Source organism: Anolis sagrei, chromosome 5 (assembly GCF_037176765.1).
Source record: "Anolis sagrei isolate rAnoSag1 chromosome 5, rAnoSag1.mat, whole genome shotgun sequence".
NCBI lineage: Eukaryota > Metazoa > Chordata > Lepidosauria > Squamata > Dactyloidae > Anolis > Anolis sagrei.
This window is the reverse complement of record NC_090025.1, coordinates 97174571-97196767: the sequence shown is the minus strand read 5'-3', so window position 1 is coordinate 97196767 and position 22197 is coordinate 97174571. Positions and strand designations below refer to the sequence as shown.

The window sequence follows — 22197 nt, the reverse complement described above, 5'->3', positions numbered from 1 at the left end:
GTCTAGCTACAGTGTTCATATATTGCAAAGATATGCCATACTATGTTATTGTTCTGCCATACCTGACACAATTGGCCATCAAAGGCAAAAAGGAATAGTAAAGCACCACAAGATAATGTCACATTCTATGGGATGTTATATGAAAAATGACAAGAAAGTGAAGAAAAAAGGTGACATGATGGTTGTTTGTACTCTTCATGAAGAGGCACATGCATAACATGTATTGACAAATTCATAGAGTAAATAATCACATACCCTTTGATGGGTCAGGGAAAATCCCATGACTTCTGCTTTTGATGACAGATGGTTTTGGGGACTGCTGGCTGCTCTGACCAGAATGGGATTTCCCATGGTCAATGCTTTCACTCTGCTCCTTTAAAGTATACCACCGAGGAGTATTGTCTAGCTGGGAAGTGCTAGACAGCTCAATTAAAATCTATATGATGACACAGAGAGAAAATAATTTAATACATGTCACATGGCACAACAAATCTGTTGTTGATCCAAATTATGTGCACTATCTCAAGAGTGTCTTCAAACAGGCTCTGAGAGATCTATTATCAGGCCTGTAGCGAGGGGGGGGAGGTTAGGGGTTCAACCCCCCCCCCCCGAAATTTTTCAGGTTAAAAAAAACAAACCTGGTTTACTCATGAATTTTAACTGGTTAACCAAATCCCCATGCTAAGTCTATGAGATGCAAGCACTATCTCAAGCAAATATTGACAATTTATTCAACCTGTCATTACTTGCGGCAATAGCCGATGTAGCGAAGCAACCAAGTTGGGGGGGGGGGGTGTTGAATGCTCTCATTATGGAGGCCAGACTTGGTGGAGGTGGTTGACAGAGGCGGAGCTGTAGGCTATTGAAGGCTGCTCTGCTTCCTGCTGTGCTCTTTGCTTCAGTGTGAGCTAGGAGGTAGGTTTCAACCCACCCCGAAATCTTCAAACACCCCCTCCCTGAAATTTTCAACCCTCCTCAAAAAATTTTTCTGGCTACGGCCCTGTCTATTATGTGTTCTACTTGACAAAAAGGTGAAGTGGGGGTGGGTCATGAAGAGCCAAATTCAATTCTTAGTCTCAACTGATAAAAATATATTCCCAATTTTTTTTGGTTGTGTCAGGAGTGACTTGAGAAACTGCAAGTTGCTTCTGGTGTGAGAGAATTGGCTGTCTGCAAGGACACTGCCCAGGGGATGCTGTTTTACCATCTTTGTGGGAGGCTTCTCTCATGCCCCCACATGAGGAGCTGGAGCTGATAGAGGGAGCTCATCCACACTCTCCCCAGATTCGAACCTGCAACCTGTCGATCTTCAGTCCTGCTGGCACAGGGGTTTAACCCACTGCACCACGGGGGCTCCCAATACTCCCAATGCCTGCGTGAGTTTATTGATTCAATGGGATTACTATAGTTGGGACTACAATTGGATAGATAGTTAAAATAATCTTAGCATGTTCGTTTGCTAGTCAATCAAAAGCAGAAATTTGTAAATGTAAGTATCTTGCAAAATTATAATTAGTCCTCTTTAACCATTGCTTGGCATGATGCATGAAGTGGATAGAGCATCAGTATCCAGGGGCGGCTCGTCCATTACGCGAAGTAAGCGGTCGCAGAACACTTTTTTTTTGCCAGGGGCACATAGGCGCCTATGTAAATGCCCCTCGACCACCACTTGAGGAGCGCACAACAGCACTAGCAGTCCAGGGGGAGCCTCAGCTTTCTTGCCTCGCTGCCGGGCGATCCTCTTCCCAAAGGGGCCAGGCCCTTGAGCCTCGCCTAGCCCCTCTCGTTTCTGCTCCACCCGACCACCGGGTGCGTGAGCAGAGCCGGTGCTCAATCGTTCTCTGCGTTCAATCCCTTCCCCATGACCGGCTCCCTTTCCCGATCCCCCGGCACTCTACCCGCCTGCTCTCCTCTCCCCAATCCGCGGGTGGGCCAAGGGGCGGAGCCATTGCATCTGGCCTGCTTCGGGTCCGGAGGCGTGTCTGAAGACCCCAGCGTGCGCACCAAAAGTCGCCTCTTCTCCTGACTTTCTCTTCAGCCATTGGGACCAAGAGAGAGAGAGAGAGAGAGAGCCCCTCCGGCTGGAGGTATCTCCCACCTCCGCTCCCTCCTTTGTTTTTGTGCCTGCCTTCAGGAAAGGTGGGCATCTCCACCTCTCTCTCTCTCTCTCTCTTGGTCCCAATGGCTAAGGAGAAAGTCAGGAGAAGAGGTAACTTTTGGTGCACACGCCGGGGTCTTCAGGAACGCCTCCGGACCCAAAGCGGGCCAGGCAAGGGAGAAAGCGTGGCAAGTGTAGTTACTGGGATGTATAGTTCACCTACAATCAAAGAGCATTCTGAACTCCACCAATGATGGAATTGAACCAAATATGGCACACAGAACTCCCACGATGAACAGAAAATATATATCAATGATTGGTTGGGGGGGGGGGCGCCAAAATACTGTTTGCATACCTTTGAAAATTACCTAGGGCTGCCTCTGTCAGTATCTATAATGACTGAAATGAGAAATCATACAGGTATTTCTGCTGATAACATTCAATACAATCCCCATTTTTTCCCCTGAGATTTGGGAATATCATAATTTCTCATCTGGATAAAAAATTATTTATGTGACTACCACACTGGATGACAAAAAGCAAGTGGAAAAAATATAACTCACCTCACCGAGGAAGTCATTGGAGGAGAATCTATCATAGTCCCAGACAGTGACTTCTAGTGTTTTCTTCTTTAGCTGCAATTAAAATCAAAGAGTATCAATTGCAATTCCTATCTTGAGTTCCATGTCCAATTTATAAAACATGGCCTACTTGTTTCCCCTGCCTATCCACCTGCACTTTTTCAGTATGACAACCATGCTATTATTGTCCTCATAACAACCTTGGACTTGGAAAACTTGTTGTTTTGATATGAAGATTGATGAGCTTGGCTTAGGATGGAATTTGGAGGAGTTATTTTGCCAAGCTTGGCTGTGTTCCCAAATACTGAGTCCCCATCATGACTTTCAAAAAGTTGATAACCTCTATCTGTCTTCCTCTAATGCTCAGCACCAGTGAGTACATTTTACTGCATTCTGGACAAAGTCGAAATGTATTGCTATTTACAGTTATGTATGGCTGAGTACATCTAAGAGAGCACTTTGAATAGTCCTTTCCAGATTTTCCTTCCACTTCATGTTTGAGGATAACATATCACCATCACTTAGGCTGCTCAGTGAGATGAACAGGATGATTCAGAAGTCCAGTGCAAACCTTAACAATGTTTGCATTATGTTGCATTAGCAAGAATCACTGTGGTAATTTGATCATGTTCCCAATGTTGTTTCATTAAAAGACTTCAACATGCCAGATTGTGCATTTAAGAATTCCAAACAAACAAAACTCTTGCTATCTTGTATATTGTGACCTTGGTAACTTGACCCTGTAAAAAGAAAATGATAGACTCATATATCAGTCCTAGCCAGGTGAAAAAGTTTTCTTTTGGATCTTGAAAAAAATAAAATAAACTATTTCCTATTGGACAGAAACTCAGCACAATCCTAGAGTACTCCAACGGGACTGTGGCACGCACTGGGACTGTGGTGCAGCTATCTGTCAGCTGCATTAAGATAACTTCTGATCACAAGGTCATGAGTTCGAAGCCAGCCCAGGTCAGAGTGAGCTTCCAACCAATTGTGTAGCTTGCTGTCGACCTTTGCAACCCGAAAGACAGTTGCATCTGTCAAGTAGGAAAATTAGGTACCACCTAATTTAACAAAATTTATGAGGCCATAAAAAAGACTCCAGCAAAGCACTCCAGCAAAAAGCATGCAGGGAATGCGGAAGTACTTCATCAGTGTCGCAGATGGATGATGAAAGTGACAGCTCCCCTGGCCACCAGAAAAATAGCCTCTGACTGTTTGTCTATATCTGTTGTGTGTCTTTTGCATTGAATGTTTGCCATATATGTGCACATTGTAATCTGCCCTGAGTCCCCTGCAGGGTAAGAAGGGCGGAATATAAATACTGTAAATAAACAAACTCTTTTTTTGGTGTGTGTGTGTGTCAGGAGTGACTTGAGAAACTGAAAGTCACTTTTGGTGTGAGAGAATTGGCCATCTGCAAGGACGTTGCCCAGTGGACGCCCTGATGTTTTTGATGTTTTATCATCCTTGTGGGAGGCTTCCCTCATGTCCCTACATGAGGAGCTGGAGCTGAAAGAGGGAGCTCATCCACTCTCTCCCCGGATTCAAACCTCCACCTGTTGGTCATCAGTCCTGCTGGCACAGTGGGTTTAACCCACTGTGCCACCGGGGGCTCTTTTTAACTCTGATACAATTCTCTTATACACTTAGGCCAAAATTGCACAGTTGATGCTCCAGGTAAAATTTGGGAATCTATTATTAAATTTTAATTAAACTCCCAAAATGAGATCACCATCTCTCTACTGTACATATACCGCTACTCAAGTTAGTCTACTTACTGTATTATTTATTTATTTATTTAGAAGTTTTATATACTGGTCTTCTCACCTCCGAGGAGGGACTCAGGCCAGTTCACAACATGTGTTTATTGTATTTTATATTTTAATGTATAATGATGATGCATTGTGCTGTTTTTATATTACAGTAATATAAAAACAGCACAATGCATCATCATTATACATTAAAATGTAAAATACAATAAAATAATCATCACATTACACAAGCCAAGTCGTCAAACACAGTTCCAATTCATCGCCATCCTTCCATGTGGACAGGGGTTATTGACTCAATCATCAAATGCCATATTCCAAAGCCAGGTTTTTATTAGCTTTCTAAAGGTCAGGAGGGAAGGAGCAGATCTAATTTCTGGTGGGAGGGAATTCCAAAGCCAAGGGGCCACCACTGAGAAGGCCCTGTCCCTCGTTCCCACCAGACGCGATTGCGAGGATGGTGGGACCGAGAGCAGGGCCCCTCCGGAAGATCTTAGTAACCTTGATGTTTCATAGGGGAGAATCCTTTCGGACAGGTAAACTGGGCCGGAGTCATTTAGGGATTTATAGGTCAAAACCAGCACTTTGAATTGTGCTTGGAAGCTAATTGGCAGCCAGTGGAGCTGGCGTAACAGAGGAGTTGTATGCTCTCTGTACCCCGCTCCTGTTAGCAATCTGGCTGCCACTCGTTGGACTAATTGAAGCTTTCGGGCAGTCTTCAGAGGCAACCCCACATAGAGATTATGGTCAGTGACCAGTTCGAGAGAAAAGGGACATAGTCCTATACATGCATATCAGAGTTAAGGGTTAAGAGGTTTAAAAGTTTAAAATAAGCATATCATTGTTAGGACATTAAGATAATTAACTTAATAATCTAAGATAAAGGCCATATGCAGGATTATATTAAAACCCAACTCAATTTATGGAATAAAAGGGAAGGGAATCTGAAAGGAGGGAATAGGCGTGCTCATGTGGCAAGGAGAAGGGAAGTCCAGTCAAACAGACGAGGGAGCAACACCTATACTATAATTAAAAGTCTGCAATCCCAATTTTCTGCTAGTATGAAGTCCTGGTTTATACTAGCTTGTGCTATCAGTCATCAACCACCAGATTTTAATGCTGCTATGCAGAACTTGACAACATTATAGATAGCTGAGTTAGTGTCTGAAAGCAGCAGGGTGAAGTAAAATTGTCCAGAGTGTCTTGGGTGTTTGTATAGGTTAGGTAAAGGTTTTCCCCTGACATTAAGTCCAGTCGTGTCCGACTCTGGGGTGTGGTGCTCATCTCCATTTCTAAGCCGAAGAACCGGCATTGTCCGTAGATCCCTCCAAAGACATGTGGCCAACATGACTGCATGGAGTGCCGCTACCTTCCTGCTGGATCGGTACCTATTGATCTACTCACATTTGCATGTTTTCGAACTGCTAGGATGGCAGAAACTGGGGCTGACTGCGGAAGCTCATGCCGCTCCCCGGATTCGAACCTGCGACGATTCAGTCAACAAGCTTAGCGGCTCAGTGGTTTAACCCACTGTGCCACTGGGGGCTCCGGGGTGTTTGTATAGCTATGGCGTAATGAGACGGGATCAAATATGTCTATTCAACAGGCACTGAAGAACCACATGTTCCATTGTCTCTATGTGTCCTGAGTCACATGGGCACAGTCTTTCAGAGTATGGGGTCTTCCAGTAACGGCCTTCCAATACGACAGATGGGAGAGCATGGCAACGTGCCAGAGTGAAGGCCTTCCAATGGCTGGCTGATCTCTATGCAGAAGTAAGCCTAAATGAGTTCAGTGGGTCTTTTTCAAGATAAATCTGTAGCTTCCCAAAACATCAATTGGAATGCATGGCACTCTTTATGACAATCATGCTTTGTCCTGCTACAACTCCTATTTATTTTGTGAAACTAAAAGCAATGCACATTATTTTCCCCACCCCATTGTTATTCTAAGAACAACCCTGTGATGTAGGTTTCATTGAGAGGCTATGACTGGCTCCAGGTGACTACATGAATGCTATATTATAAGGAAGCTGGGATCTAACTTGATCATATTGTTTTTCCTCTGTTGGGGGGGTGGTGGTGGTGGTAGATGAGTATTAATACGATGTTTATCCTGAAAAAAAGCTGCAATTTCGAGCAACTCTGATAAAAGTAGTTAATTACAGAACACAGAACACTGTGTAAAGTATTTATTCATGCTGTAGTCATGCACGTGCACACATACAGAATATAATGATTTCACCCCACACTTTTTTTTCAAAGTTTTTCAAACTCAGCATGGAAATCCTAGATGTTTCTGTGTTTAAAATAATAAAAAATGCTCTTGTGTTATCTGGGCACATCTATTTGACTGCCATCTGATGTTGCTTGGCCACCCATATTCATTTCCATATCCAACTGGATTTATTAGATAATAATGGAGGGCAAGAATGACTTAGATTTGTAATGTTTATCTTGACTTTGCTGCTGATCACTGGATCATACTGTTTAATACTAGGGCCCCTGCCACATAGCTGTATAAAATCCACATTGAACTGGATTATATGGCAGTGTGGACTCAGATAACCCAGTTCAAATCAGATATTGTTGATTATCTGCCTTGATATTCTTGGTTATATGGCTGTGTGGAAGGGCCCCAAGAAGCAGAATGATTTCTGAAACATTATAGCACACAGTAAGGGCATGAGGCTGCTTTTATTGATTGTTTATTGATGTTGTGTTTATTGATGTTTTGTTTGATGTACTTTGGGCTTGGCCTCATGTAAGCCGCACTGAGTCCCTTGGGGAGATGGCAGCGGGGTACAAATAAAGTTGTTTATTATTATTATTATTATTATATTATTATTATTATTATTATTATTATTATTATTATTATTATTACCTCTCTTTTATTCCCATTGCTTACTTTATCTATTAAAAGTTTAGAATTTTTAGAAAATGAAAACAAATGGAAAGCTAAAGAAAGCAAAATGTAAAGAGCAAAGACAGACATGGAACTTTTGGATTTAATTTCTCCACGTCCTTTGAAAAAAAATATGTACAGTTGCTTCACTAGCTGAATAAAAATCTTCTCCTGTGCAGTCCCAACATATTCCAAATATGGAGAGGAGAAAGACAGTTTGACAAATTGCCTGGGCAATCACTACACTATTGTGTACAAGGATGGTCGGTTTTTCACAGTCTCCTAGGTTGACATTCATTTGCAATCAGGTATTGAGCAATGCGTAAAGCACCTTGCCATAATGGAATCTGAGGACTAAATTCCTGATCCATGAAATGATGTACCAAATTCTACTGGTTTCAGTTAAAGAACTAAGCACATAAAGTTTCTCCACCAATAATACTATGCAGCACAATTTTTATTCCTAGGTTGTAAATGTCATTTCCTAATTGGTTCTATCATAAAAACATGGGAAAAGTTTATTAAATTGCAAAAACTTTGTTTCTGTAGGACATTCTGCAGCACATCTTGCTATAGATTTTCAATGAATATTTCATTGAGTCTCAACCAATTGAAATAGTTTGTGAAGGCATAAAAATGAAGTTTCTGAAGTATAAACTACTTTTAAAGTAAGTAGCACACAATTAAACATGAAATAATGCTTTCTAACCAGGAACATATTTTTTTCAAATTTTGTTACATAGTGAAATATTTTCAGCCCTGTTAGACTCAGCCCACCACTGCTTGCAACTTTCTCATGATTCTGTATCAACATATCGGTTTTTAGAAACATGACAGGGTCTTTATCAATAGAAAAGTCAATCTGTATGATGGAAACCACCATATATATATACACTAGGCTTGGGCAATCCATGGTTCTAAATGATTCTAAAGTACTTACAAAACTAAAGTTCTGGTGGTGAAAATTTCAGAACTCTAACAAAACTCTCAAAATTTCATAATAAATGGCAGTTCCTAATTGGTTCTGTCATTAAAATCACCAATAATGAAATAATAATTAAATTTTGAAAGTTTTGTTAGAGTTCTGAAATTTTCACCACCAGAACTTTAGTTTTGTAAGTACTTTAGAACCATTTAGAACCATGGATTGCCCAAGCCTAATACACACACACACACCAATGTAATGTTCGTTTGTGGAATTAACGGAACTCAAAAACTACTGGACGATTTGACACCAAATTTGGACACAAGCCACCTAACAACCCAATGTATGTCCTTCACTCAAAAAAAAAATGATGTCATTTGGGAGTTGTAGCTGTTGGGATTTTTAGTTCACCTACAATCAAAGAGCATTCTGAACCCCACCAACGATGGAATTGAACCAAACTTGGCTCACAGTTCTCCCAAGACCAACAGAAAATACTGGAAGGGTTTGGTGTTGGAGTTGTAGTTCACCTACTTCCAGAGATCGCTGTGGACTCAAACAATGATGGATCTGGGCCAAACTCTACACAAATACTCAATATGCTCAGATGTGAACACTGGTGGAGTTTGGGGAAAACAGAATTTTGACATTTGGGAGTTGTAGTTGCTGGGATTTATAGTTCACCTACAATCACAGAGCATCCTGAACCACAACAACGATAGAATTGGGCCAAACCTCCCACCCAGAACCCCCATGTGGACCACAGCAACGCATGGCAGGGGACAGCTAGTATAATATAAAGCCATAAAAAGCAAAGGAAATTGTTCAATGGATGGAAGGAACTTCATTAGGAAAAGGGGTCAACATTTGGTGGAGGGAACTGTTCAAATGTGGAATATGTTGCCTTGGGGTTGGGGTGGTGGTGGAGAGAGGCTGGGTGACCTCTCTCCACCAGGAGGTTGGATTGGATGGCCTTTACAGTCTCTTCCAGCTCTATGATTTTATGATTCTTTATCAGAAATAATATTATCATAGAACATTTGTATTTTGAACTACTGATGAGCAGTCTTTGCCCCTTCAATACAGAACATTACTTATAATTACTCACCTGCTCCATGGAGATATTTTTATAAATGACTGTCTGGTTCCATTCAGGATTCAAACTTTTTTGCACGTATTTTGTCCTCCTCTTGTTTTCAACACTGAAGTAGAAAACAGGAAAAATATAATTACTTTCACTTGTCTAGAAACAGTTTCGACACATCTGATAATCAATCAATCAATCTGTCATTCAGATAAACACAGAATAATGACAATAATTCAGTTCCAATGTTTTCTGTTGAATGTTTTCCCAATTTTGCCTTTGAAAAATGAAATGTTTCAGTCCTTCTAAGAAACTTCACCACCTTCAGCCTCCAAATTACAAACACAGAGATATCTCTATTGCATTTACAATTTTTTTGTGTCTGTTTACAGCAGCAATTTTCATTGTGGGAATGAATAGTGATGTATTGGCTTTCTTTTAAAAACTTCCTTCCAGCTAGCAAGCCGAGAAGGGTTCAAACAACTCTTATTATTTCACAGTCTTTAATTACAGACTAGTCACCCCTGAAACACATGAAAGAAAAGCTCTGATACAAGTGATATCTTGTTAATGATAGAAACACTAATTTAATATTGATCCTTTAGAGCAGGATTGCAAATTGAACAGAGCTGCTTTTTCTATAGGACATATCAGAGATTTCGGTGTATTGTCTGATTTGTATTGCATTTGTGTTTCCCAAAGACTAGAAAGAAGATATGGATCTGTTTACCACCACAAAATACTGATACAAGATCATACAAAGCATCCCAGCACCATTTAATTTTAATTACACAGCATTCAATAGCAACATTTTCATACAACAAAAGTTAGGTGAGAAAACACCAAGAATTGATGACATTTCTAGAATTCAGATAGATGCAGCATGGCTTCAATATTTTTGGGGAAGCTGAATATCATTATTTTTCTTGGTACATAGTTTACAGGAGTTTTAGCATATTGGTTTCAATCCAATCATTAGTCCCATTAAATCTATGGCAAATTGGTAAGTCAATAGTTATGTCAGTGCCATTTTGCCCATTAAGTAGTATTAATAGCTGTACATGGTCTATTCTTATTTTTGTATTTTTGCTTTTAGGACGATCTTTTAGAGTGCCCCTCTGCCCCATGCCATGGAAAAATGAACTAAAATGACAGGAAATGAGATTCTGCATAAACATTTGGGGGAAAAAAAAAACTTCTAACAGTAAGAGTGGTTTGATACTAGAATATGTTGCTTAAGGGTGCTTCCTGACAGCTCCAAATCCTGTCTCAAAGTGGATTTAAATCGACTTTGGAGTCGATGCTTGTCCCCATTCTCTCACCCAAATCCCGGGCTTTCCAGGGTGAGAGTTGGCTATATGCCATCTTGAGACAAAGTGGGATAGCATGAAGCCAGCCCCAAGCTCCAACCCTATCTCCTCCCACATTATTTTCTTGCGCCTGGACGATGCGATGAGAACCTTTATGGCAGCTAGGGACTAGGGACCTTTTAAGTAAGTTTTTGGGGTGCCATCTAATGGATCCAGGAAGGCATGGATCTAATTGGGTATCTCATTAATTTGGAACCAAGACTTCCTTGGTTTATTTTGAATTAATTTGTTTTTACTGGAGGTGTTGTTTGGACATCTTTGGTAAAAACCATGACAGGTCCTGCTTTTTGGGCCTGTCTGGATGGGCGCTCAGAGTGTGTTGTGCTTACCTTCTCTGTGATGAGTATGGCAGCTAGGGACCTTTTAAGTAAGTTTTTGGGGTGCCATCTAATGGATCCAGGAAGGCATGGATCTAATTGGGTATCTCATTAATTTGAAACCAAGGCTTCCTTGGTTTGTTTTGAATTAATTCGTTTTTACTGGAGGTGTTGTTTGGACATCTTTGGTAAAAACCATGACAGGTCCTGCTTTTTGGGCCTGTCTGGATGGGCGCTCTGAGTGTGTTGTGCTTACTTTCTCTTGAGGTTTTAGATGGAGGCTGGATAGCCATCATTGATTGTATGTTTTGGCATAGCAGAATGGGGTTGGAATGGATGACCCTAGTGGTCTCTTCCAACTCTATCGTTCTATGATTCTGAAGAATAGAAAATTAGGATGGGCCTCTTTTTGCTGACAAAATTCCACCAAAAGCAAATTTCAAACTAAATTTGGAGCCAAAATAACAGAGCAAAGTATAGTACGGCAAAGGGAGTGGATCTATTTTAAAAAATAGTTTCTTTACATCTCTCGGTTATGCAGGATAGGCCTAGATCACTACCTTCAGCAAAATTCGGAACAAATATGGAGTACAGGTGAGACATCTCAGTCTTTATGTAGAGGGATTTGCTTATTTTCAGAGAAAGTCAGTAATAATTTAGCGTTGGACTAGAAGGAATTTTTTATCTAATTTGCAAATAACACCAAATTGGGAGGAATAGCTATTACCCCAAAGGACAGGATCAGGATTCAAATCACCTTCACAGGTGAGAGAGCTGGGCCAAAACTAAGAAAAATTAATTTTAACTGGGAGAAATGTACAGTACACTTTGACAATAAAATGAAATGCACAGGATGACATGTAGCCTGCCCATTGTTATTGTGCCTGTGTTTACTATAATTTTCACATTGTTATGTATTCATACGTTTTATGTAACTATGATATTATTGTTTATTGTTTGCGTTTTTGGTTTGTGTTTTGATTTTTCTTTATTATAATTGTTATTTAGGCTTGGCCTCATGTAAGCTGCTCTGAGTCCCCATTGGGGAGATGGTGGAGGGGTATAAATAAAGATTATTATTATTATTATTATTATTATTATTATTATTATTATTAGGCTTGAAAACAGTATATGTGAAAGGGATCTAGGAGCAATGGATTCAAATTGCAGGAAAAAAGGTTCCATTGAAACATTAGGAAGAACTTCCTGTTGGTAAGCACAGTTTGGCAGTGGAATATGCTGCCTCGGAGGGTGATGAAATCTCTTTCTTTGGAGGTTTTTAAGCTTCTTACATCAATCCTGTAATATTTCCACTTTTATTGGCAGATTTATTGCCATGGCTTTGTTCCATGGGAAATTTATAGACATGGGTTTTTCTCAACTATTCTACAATAAAGAATGAATGGGATGGCACTTGTGGTCTTTTCCAACTTGATGATTCTATGTTAGTAAATAAGTGATGCTCAAGATGATGTTTACAAAGCACATTTTTGGATACATCAAAAATAGGCCATCACATCCTTAAAATACTGATCTCGTGACTCTTCCTTGCCTATGTAGAAAATGAGTACTGAAACCACTTCAAAATATAGGTTTGTCAGCTTCTTCTTAGGTCGCTAGCATGTTTATGATACAATAATATGCTTCATGCATGTTTTAGAAAATCAACTGAAAGATAGTCTACTTTACCTTGCATTCTGAACAACCATGACTTGGCTTTGAGATCGCAGTGTAGAAACAACGCATTGAATAGTGATGGAAAAACACAGGAAGTAGGATAAGAAATGATTGAGAAAAAGAAGAGATTTCAGTTGATCAACACAAATAATAAATTATCAATATTAATTAGTAGAATTATAAGAAATAGAAATATTAAACAGACATAGCAATTCAACATGGGAAGGGTTTTAGAGAAAGCTATTAACCATCTAGCCCCAAGTTTTGTTCATGGCTTGGAATAAACTGCAGTTTCCAGTCCAAACATGGGAAACTATAACCAGAAGCCAGAATCCACTGCTGTATCTCTACTAATCCAATGGATCCAATGGTTCACACTACATCCAATGACATGTAGCTGCATTTCTGTGAGCTGAACAAGGAGGAAAGATACTCCTCCACTTGCATTGCAGCTCCTTTGTGTCTCCAATGAGATATTATCTAATCTCCTCGATGGATTTTCTGAGGTTATATTAGGATTGAAAGGACAAATGTGCTCTAGCTTCTCTGCTTATGGGATTTTTCCCAACTGAGTCCTGGTGGAAGCTTAGAAAGAGGTATCTTGTACCATATTTTGATCCCGGTTTTACTGAACAATGGATGAAATAAGTCATAGTGACCCATGTTTCAGTTATGATAGATAACCAATGATATAAACATCCTCTCTTCATGAAGTAAGAAAGAATGAAACACTGAAGGTCATGTCTCACACATATTCATCCTCATAAGGCTGAATCACAGTTTGGCATTATGGGATACTGTATATTGAAATCAGTAGTATCTCCTTATATTTAAATTTTTTTAGAGACTCTAAGCAGACATTTCCACATCATATTCCAATGGACTCTTGAGCAAGTTATTTCATGGCAAATTGCTTGCTTGATAGTATTGGCTACATAACTACAGGGTGACAGGAAGGGCAACAGGAAATGAATTTGCAGGCTACTTGATGCAGTGAGGATTAAAAATCTCCCATTCACTTACCCTCGTCCTGGTAGAAGATAAACTTTGACAAATGGATCAGAATAGCCATTGTTATCACGAGGGGCAAGGTTTCTTGCTTGAAGAATGTGAATTATCAAATTACCAAGGTGTTTGTCATAGTTGATTTGAAGCTATGAAGAACAAACACTGATGTAAATAATTTCCCAGAATGTGGGTGTATTTACTAAGTCCCTCTATGAATATATAGAACCTCTTTATATCGCTACGATTCCACTTTAACTGTCATACATGCAACCTGTGGAGTACTGGAATCTATAGCATGAAATTCTACAATTTCCCTTTGGGATAATTTTACATACCCCCAACTACAAATCCTAAGATTCTTTTTTAAATAAAAAATACTTTTTATTAGATACATTTTCTCTTTAATTATACATAAAACCAGGGTAGGGGTATAGGGTGATATTGGGCCCAATGTATACATAAAAATTTTATACAGGGGGAGGGGAGGCAAGAGTAAAAACAAAACAAAAACAAAAACAAAACAAAAACAAAATAAAAACAAAAAGAGGGGGGTGTAGAGGGTGCAGGAAACGGGGAGGAGGGGAATTCACATCGACTTCCAATCTTCTCCACATATCCACTGCCGGTCTGTTCCATTTTGCCTTTAATAAGTCTTCCCTTTCCACTTATATCGTGATCTTGATGTTTCCTTTCTTTATCATTTCTTTCTCTTCTATACTGCTTTCATGTGTCATACTCTTCCTTTCTTTTTATTAGTTTTTTTGTCTATTTTCTTCGGTGAAGTAGTCGTCCACCATTTTCCAGTTTGTCTTTACAATCGGTCTTCCATAAGATTCTTTTAAAGCAAACGTTAATTTATCCGCATCTTTGATTTCTTGAATTTTATTTAGCCATTCTTCTTTCGTTGCGAGTTCACTTTGTTTCCATTTTTTTGCTATTACCATTCTAGTGGTAGCAGAGAGGTATGTAAATAAAATGTCCTTGTTTCGGTCCCTTTCAACTTCTTCATCTATTAGTCCCAATAGAAAGTAGGCAAGTCACCCACCTGCCTACCATTGGTGAAAGGCCAGAGACGGGCCCTGCCCTACCCATTACCCTCACCTCAGCCCTTCCTCTGCTGGTGATGTCAGCCCCATAGCCCAGTGCTTACATATCGTCCCCAAGCACTGCCTACCAACCCACCCACCCACTTCCTTGAGGGAGGGAGACAGAAGCCAAAAGCAGCTCTGGGGGGGGGGGGCACTCAAAATCCTTTGGGACTGTAGGCAGCCATATGTAAAGGTAAAGGTAGTCCCCTGACATTAAGTCCAGTCATGTCTGACTCTGGGGTGTGGTGCTCATCTCCATTTCTAAGCCGAAGAGCCAGCGTTGTCCGTAGACACCCCCAAGGTCATGTGGCCGGCATGACTGCATGAAGCGCCGTTACCTTCCCGCCAGAGCGGTACCTATTTGCATGTTTTCGAACTGCTAGGTTGGCAGAAGCTAGGGCTGACAGCAGAAGCTCACGCCGCTCCCCGGCACACCCCTAATATAGAAGCGGTATGATTGATGTCACTTACTAATGTCTGAGCAGGTTTTTGAAATCTCTATGTACAACTGCAAAGTACATATTGTTTTTGTGGTTCCCACGCATCCTAAATACATTTAAAAATATCAACATTAGCTACTAAGAAAAAAGCAATATTATTGTTTATCTTGTTACCTGAATTTCTCCAGTTATTGGATGGGAACCGGGCTTGGTAGTTTCTGCAGGCTGTCATATTTAAACAACAAAACAAAACAAGAAGAGAACACAAACATTCAGATATGTTATGTACTATAGGTATAACTTATTATAATACTTTAGTTTCCAAGAATGCTAGTAAGATTATGATATTTATTTATTTATTTATTTCATTCACTTATACCCCGCCCTTCTCACCCCGGGGGGGACTCAGGGCGGCTTACAGGGGAGGGCACAATTAGATGCCCGAACACATAACAAGTAATACAAAAAATACAATTCAACACTTAAATTAAAACATCAGTACATAATAAAATCCTAAAACCTAAAACAATCTCATGTCAGGGTCCATATATCAGAGTCCATAAATCCGTTCAACTCCATTTGTCTTTGTCTATTCCCAGGTCCTTGAGTTAATTGACAGAGTGATCAAAAGCTTGGTCCCACATCCAGGTCTTTAGTTTTTTCCTAAATGCTAGGAGGGAGGTCGCCGCTCTAATCTCCCCGGGGAGAGCATTCCACAGGCGGGGGGCCGCCACTGAGAAGGCCCTGCTCCTCGTCCCCGCCAGCCTCACTTGAGAGACTGGCGGGGTCGAGAGCAGGGCCTCCCCAGAAGATCTTAAACTTCGAGGTGGGACGTAGAGGGAGATCCGTTCGGACAAATACACTGGGCCGGAACCGTATAGGGTTTTATAGGTCAAGACCAGCACTTTAAATTCTGCTCGGAATTGGATTGGCAGCCAGTGGAGCTGACGCAACAGGGGGGTGGTGTGCTCCCTGTACGTCGCTCCGGTGAGCAACCTGGCTGCTTCTCGCTGGACTAGTTGTAATTTCCGAGCAGTCTTTAGAGGCAACCCCACGTAGAGTGCGTTGCAGTAATCCAGCCGGGATGTGACAAGAGCGTGGACCACCGTGGCCAGATCTGACTTCCCAAGGTACGGGCGCAGCTGGCGCACAAGTTTTAATTGTGCGAAAGCTCTCCCGGCCACCGCTGAGACCTGGGGTTCCAGGCTCAGCGGTGAGTCCAGGATCACTCCCAAGCTGCGAACCTGCGTCTTCAGGGGGAGTGTAACCCCGTCTAACACAGGCTGTAACCCTATACCCTGTTCGGCCTTCCGACTGACCAGTAGGACCTCTGTCTTGTCTGGATTCAATTTCAATTTGTTAGCTCTCATCCAGTCCGATACAGCGGCTAAACACCGGTTCAAGGTCTGGACAGCCTCCTTGGTGACAGGTGAGAAGGAGTGACAGATTTGGACGTCATCTGCATAGAGATAGCATCTTAGTCCGAAACTCCGAATGATAGCCCTTGCTAATGTTTTTATATATACACACAAACACACACACACACACACACACACACATAGTTAAGACTCTGACCATTGATTTGGGTGGTGTAAAATGTAAAGCTGAAAAACTAAAGCTCTGCTGTTTTTATGCACTGGCAAATCTCTGTTTTCCTGACAGATCGGAGATCACTGGTTATTCAGTCCAACAAATGAAATCATTGCTTAGGTAAAGGTAGTCCCCTGACATTAAGTCCAGTCATGTCTGACTCTGCGGTGTGGTGCTCATCTCCATTTCTAAGCCGAAGAGCTAGCGTTGTCCGTAGACACCTCCAAGGTCATGTGGCCGGCATGACTGCATGGAGTGCCGTTACCTTCCCGCCGGAGCGGTACCTATTGATCTACTCACATTTGCATGTTTTCGAACTGCTAGGTTGGCATAAGCTAGGGCTGACAGTGGAAGCTCACGCCGCTCCCCGGAATCGAACCTGCGACCTTTCGATCAACAAGCTCAGCAGCTCAATGCTTTAACCCACTGCACCACCGGGGGCTCCTGAAATCATTGCCTAGCATAATTATATTTGGTTGCATACTACAAGAGAAAATTCTTCCCCATGTATGCCATCAAACAATATAGGATGACTTCTGGTGGGGCTCTGTGGGTGAACTGGGGTGGCAGCATGGAGGAACACTATGTTACCAACATAGAAGCCTCCTTGCCACAATGATTTTCCATGGAGGCTGGCAAATCATGGCGCTAGACCTCATCCAAGTGATGAGGTCATAAATGCAGTCTGACACAATTTTCATTGCCATGATTCATGGGAGTTGCAATTTTATAAGATCATTTGCTTTCTGTACCAAAGAGTGCTGGTCGCAGCAAACTACAAGTCACAGGATTCCATATCATCGAGCAATGACAGTGAATGTAGTGTCAAACTGCATTAATTCTGCACTGTAGATGCATCCGAAGCTACACATGACTCTTTCTAAGGACCTCATCAAAAAGAAACTTCTTTATTTACGTTAACAGTGTAATGGTGAAAGTTAAACAAAAACACTCAGTTATTTTGCCTGGATGTGAGAAGAAAGAGAATTGGATTGATTGAAACTTCAAGACTGTAACCTCTCAAATGAGACCACTTCAGAAGAAATAGTTTAATGATTTCTGCTCTAATTAAAAGTGTAACCTGCTCTTTCTCAAGAGTTAAAGAGCAACTAATTGTTCTCAAAGGACATTTATAATTAGATACCTAATATAATGTGGGCTGCTCCATGGTAATTCATCAAATCATAAAAGACAAAATTGAGTAGTACCATGTCATCTGTACTCTGCATCAAAAGGTTTACTCCCTTCTGTGCTTGCAGTTTGATTTCTTTTGTTCAGTTCTGTCTGCAGATGTTGAAGCTTTGTGAAATTAAGCTTATAAGACTTGCTAGAGATGGCAGTAGATGCCAAGCCTCTGCAGTGCAAAGTAATGTTTTGTACTACTAAAGATATTTACATTAAATTATAAATGTGTTAGTTCAGCAACAGAGATGAGTATGCATCAAGTGTTTGATGCATACTTTGAAATTTCATTTGAAATTCACTTGCAGATACTAATGACTTATATATACTAAAAAATAAGTCAACCTCAAATGTAAGTCAAGGCAGGTATTGGAGACAAAATTATGGATTTTGATATGATCGATGTAAAAGTCAACAAGCCCAAACACCTCAGTTTACTGCTTTAGTCATTCTCAAAATGGACATATATTGCATCAAAGAACTGAGGAGGAAAACGGGAGGATTGGGGACTGGATAGTGCATTTTAATGTGTTTCCAGTTTAGGTGGCTCTCTGTTTAAATTTGAGGCAAAATGCTTTGATATTAGTACTAAAACTTTCAAAGTGGAGGGAGGGCTACAGAGTTGCTATAGGTGGCTTATGTAGGGTCCAGATGTCACTATCCTATGCCATATTGGCTCCTGAATAATTAATATTCTATTGATATCAGAAGTATCAGAAGTAGGCACAGAAAATATACCCGAGCAACATTAATGCTAGCATGCCAAGAAATTCTGGAGGTGCCATCTTGTTGTTATGCTTCTTAGGCTATGGCCAAAAATAAACTCACTGGTCAGCTGCTGCTGGGAATCCAGATGATACATTGCTGGATTTGTATCAGAAGCCCCACCCACAGCCAAGCAATGCTTAAGATGCGGGAGGGCATTTTGAATTACCCCATGAAAGAGGCAGACTTGGTTTGGGCCAGCTAGTTTGCTGGCCCATGCATGTGAAGGGGTGGAGCAGCAAGTTGGGTGAGGCTGCTCTGTTCCTCTCTTCCAGTTTCCTTTTGACGGCATGACCCACCCACCCTCCCTCCCTATGGACAGTGTGAGTACAGACCGGTCGCACATAGGCCGGGTAGGAATTTTTCCCCCCTAAGTTTGCATTGGGTTTTTTTTGCCTACCCCATACTGTTTCAGATAGTTGTGGTAATTGGCTTTGAGGTGGTGTCATTTAAATAGGTTTCCCTGAGCATTAATAAATTTCCAAGGCATGTTAAAGGTTAAATTGTTATGGTAGGCACCGTGGCACCCCTGCCTTAGGGGGTGAAGGGTGGACTCCCACAAAAGTCCCCATAAGTTTTCATAAAATGGGAGCTACCCTTGGGGCTGGATTGAGGGTTCTCACTCTTGAAAAACTCTGAGGTTTGGGAGGGAGCGCCCTCATGATGGCCTTCCAACTATGATCGGCCGAGAGGTGCAGACAAAGAATTTTGCTTGGCCCTTGGGATCCTTGGTGCACGCTTATCCTTGGAGGTGGTCAGAGGAAGTGACACCTGGCCCAGGGACTAGGCTCACTAGGTGGCCATTAAGTTATACTTTGCATTCTTACTGATTTTCCCTCTACAGCTTATTGAAAGTTCTTTCAATAAATAGGTCAGAAAATGGCCCTTTAGATCCATTTTCCGGTGTCTGACTCTTTATTTCATGGTGGGAGTTCAAAAAGCTGTATCCAGCTGCGAATGTGTGTGGAGAAAGCATATACTCAGGAGCTTCCTGATCCCACAGTTGTGGAGGTGTGGACAACTGGACTGTATCTAGACTGATCCACTGTCTGCACTTTCAAACAGACCCACTCCTGCACTGTCACCAATAGTGGCTGCCTGCTAGAGACTTGCTCATAATGTTGCATACCTGGTGATATCACACTATGTGATGTCACCAGCAAGTCTGTCAGGGAGCTGCTTGCTGGAGCTGACACAGCAAATGTTGTCCCGATGTGAACTTGGCCTGTGTGGACTGCGCAAAAAACAAAACAAAACATGGAGATGCTTCCCACGCGTATTGCAGTGGCTCTGGAGCACTTTAACATGGATTAATTATTCAAGTATAGACAGGGCTTTAGTGTCTATAGATGGGGAAGTATCCAACTTCCAACCAGAAATGAAATAAATACATATTAAAAACTGATTTCATACCTTGCTACTATGCCGTTTTTTGCTGACGGAGGGAGAGCCAGGCTGCCCAGGGCTTGGGACAGAACTAGAAGTGGCTGATGTGGTGCCAGAATGAGCATGTGAGCCCTTCTCCATTGCTGAAGAAGCAATCAGTGGGGCTTGTTGCAGAGAAACCTTTTGCAGTTCTGCAGCCAACTGTTTGGGATCAACCCCAGGAGACTTTGTTTTCTCTGCTGCAAGCAAAAAACTTCCATTTAGTTTGGCAATCATGTCATGGTTTTAAGATGACAAATCATACTGATAACATGCTCGATTGTTACAACAAAAAGGGGAATAGAAGCAAAATATTAAATATATTGTCGAAGGCTTTTATGGCCTGATTCACTCGAGTGTTTTGTGGTTTCCATGCTGTATGGCTCTGTTCTACCAGCATTTTCCCTGGCGTTTTGCCTGCATCTGAGGCTGGCATACTCAGAGGATCTGAAGATGCCAGCTATAGATGCAGATGAAACATCAGGAGAAAATGCTGATAGTACACAGCCATACAGCATGGAAACCATACAACACTCCTACAATAGAGTTGTTTGTAGTGTTCTGAAGATTGCCAGAGTTGGGGCCTGTCTGATGTCTTTAGGGAGTGAGTTCCAGAGTCGAGGGGCCACCACCGAAAAGGCCCTCTCTTTTGTCCCCACCAATCGCGCCTGCGATGCTGGTGGGATCGAGAGCAGGAAAATATCCATTTTTTTCTGATGCAAAACAAAAATGCCCACTTGGCAGCGCATCCGTTTTTGGGAGGTGCTTGAAAACGGATATAAGAGGTTTCTGGTGTCCAGCAAGCAGAAACTGATAGTGATTCACCTGAAATATACAAGCATATATTCTGGTTCAAAGCAGAAAATGTGGAGTTTTATTCAGCTGTGTGGAAGGGGCCTACAAAACAAGTCATCCCATTCAGTTTCTTTTACATATACAATAGGCCTGGGTAACAACGGAAAAATTTGTTTCTAAAATCGATTCGTTTTTTGGGGGTTTTTGCGTTTCGATATTTAAAAGAATTCCGAATTTTTTCTTTTAAAAAGTTCGATATTTACGAAATTTCGTAAATGTTAAAAAAATTACGAAACATTAACTAAACAAATACGAAACAATAACGAATCGATTCGTTAATGGCGGATGCAACCGCGCAATACGCTAAAAAACCTCCAAATGGGACAGGGGGAACTTCTGAAGCTTCCCTCTCCCTCTGTTGTTGACTGTTGGTGTGATATTATTTTTTTTCACCAATTAAACAAAAAACAACTATAAAACTTGCTCCAGACATGCGGAAATAATAACGAAACGACCTCAAACCAATAACGAAACGAATACATAACGAATCCGAAGCATTTACGAAATGAATTTAAAAATTCGTTTCGTTTTTAAGTTGCTTCAGAATGGTTCGTTATCGCTTCGTTATAAAAAAAACGAATTTTTAACGAATTACGAATTAACGAAACGAAACCGCCCAGCCCTAATATACAAACTTTTATACACCTATCCTATCAACTTCCTAATTGCCATTTTAAAAGCTAAAAAGACCCAAACATTGAAACTTTCTGCAAGGACATTTCCTTCCCACCTCTAGTTTTTGTATGTTATAATCAAAATAAACAGAAATTGAAATCCTCATGCTTACCAGGCTTTCCTGGCTCAAGCAATTCCAAGCGTTGTGGATGCTCGGCATCTGACAGCATGCTGAGATCCCTAAAGGAAGCAAGGACAAGCCTGAGACAAAAAGAACTTTTTCTGGCACTCCCTCATGGTTTTATTCAGGGATAGAAATGAGACATGGATTATGGCAGCAAGCAGCTTCCCAGCATGACCCCTTCTTGGCTGAGATGTGTTTATGATGCTATTGAAGAGCTAAGAAAATGACACTTTTAAGGTGAAATCTTTAATGGAATAAATGTGAGCATATTGAAATACATACACTTTTCACAATGAGTTATAGTTTCTATGTATTCA

The 22197-nt window shown here is 41.2% G+C and overlaps 1 protein-coding gene across 5 annotated transcripts in view; it reads right to left on the bottom strand.

Annotated features, from left to right (window-relative positions):
* Window positions 1-22197, bottom strand: part of PCLO (piccolo presynaptic cytomatrix protein) — a 337168-nt gene that overhangs the window by 53056 nt on the left and 261915 nt on the right. For 4 of the 5 annotated variants that reach the window (XM_060778188.2, XM_060778189.2, XM_060778190.2 and 1 more), the window contains exons 12-19: window positions 21869-21936; window positions 20215-20426; window positions 15439-15489; window positions 13752-13882; window positions 12741-12767; window positions 9389-9482; window positions 2662-2733; window positions 256-436 (exon numbers count right to left, since the gene is read on the bottom strand). In XM_060778188.2, the coding sequence (XP_060634171.2) occupies window positions 256-436; window positions 2662-2733; window positions 9389-9482; window positions 12741-12767; window positions 13752-13882; window positions 15439-15489; window positions 20215-20426; window positions 21869-21936 (836 nt within the window). Of the gene's footprint in view, window positions 1-255; window positions 437-2661; window positions 2734-9388; window positions 9483-12740; window positions 12768-13751; window positions 13883-15438; window positions 15490-20214; window positions 20427-21868; window positions 21937-22197 lie in introns of those variants that run through there. The other variant, XM_060778193.2, reaches the window with a different exon arrangement.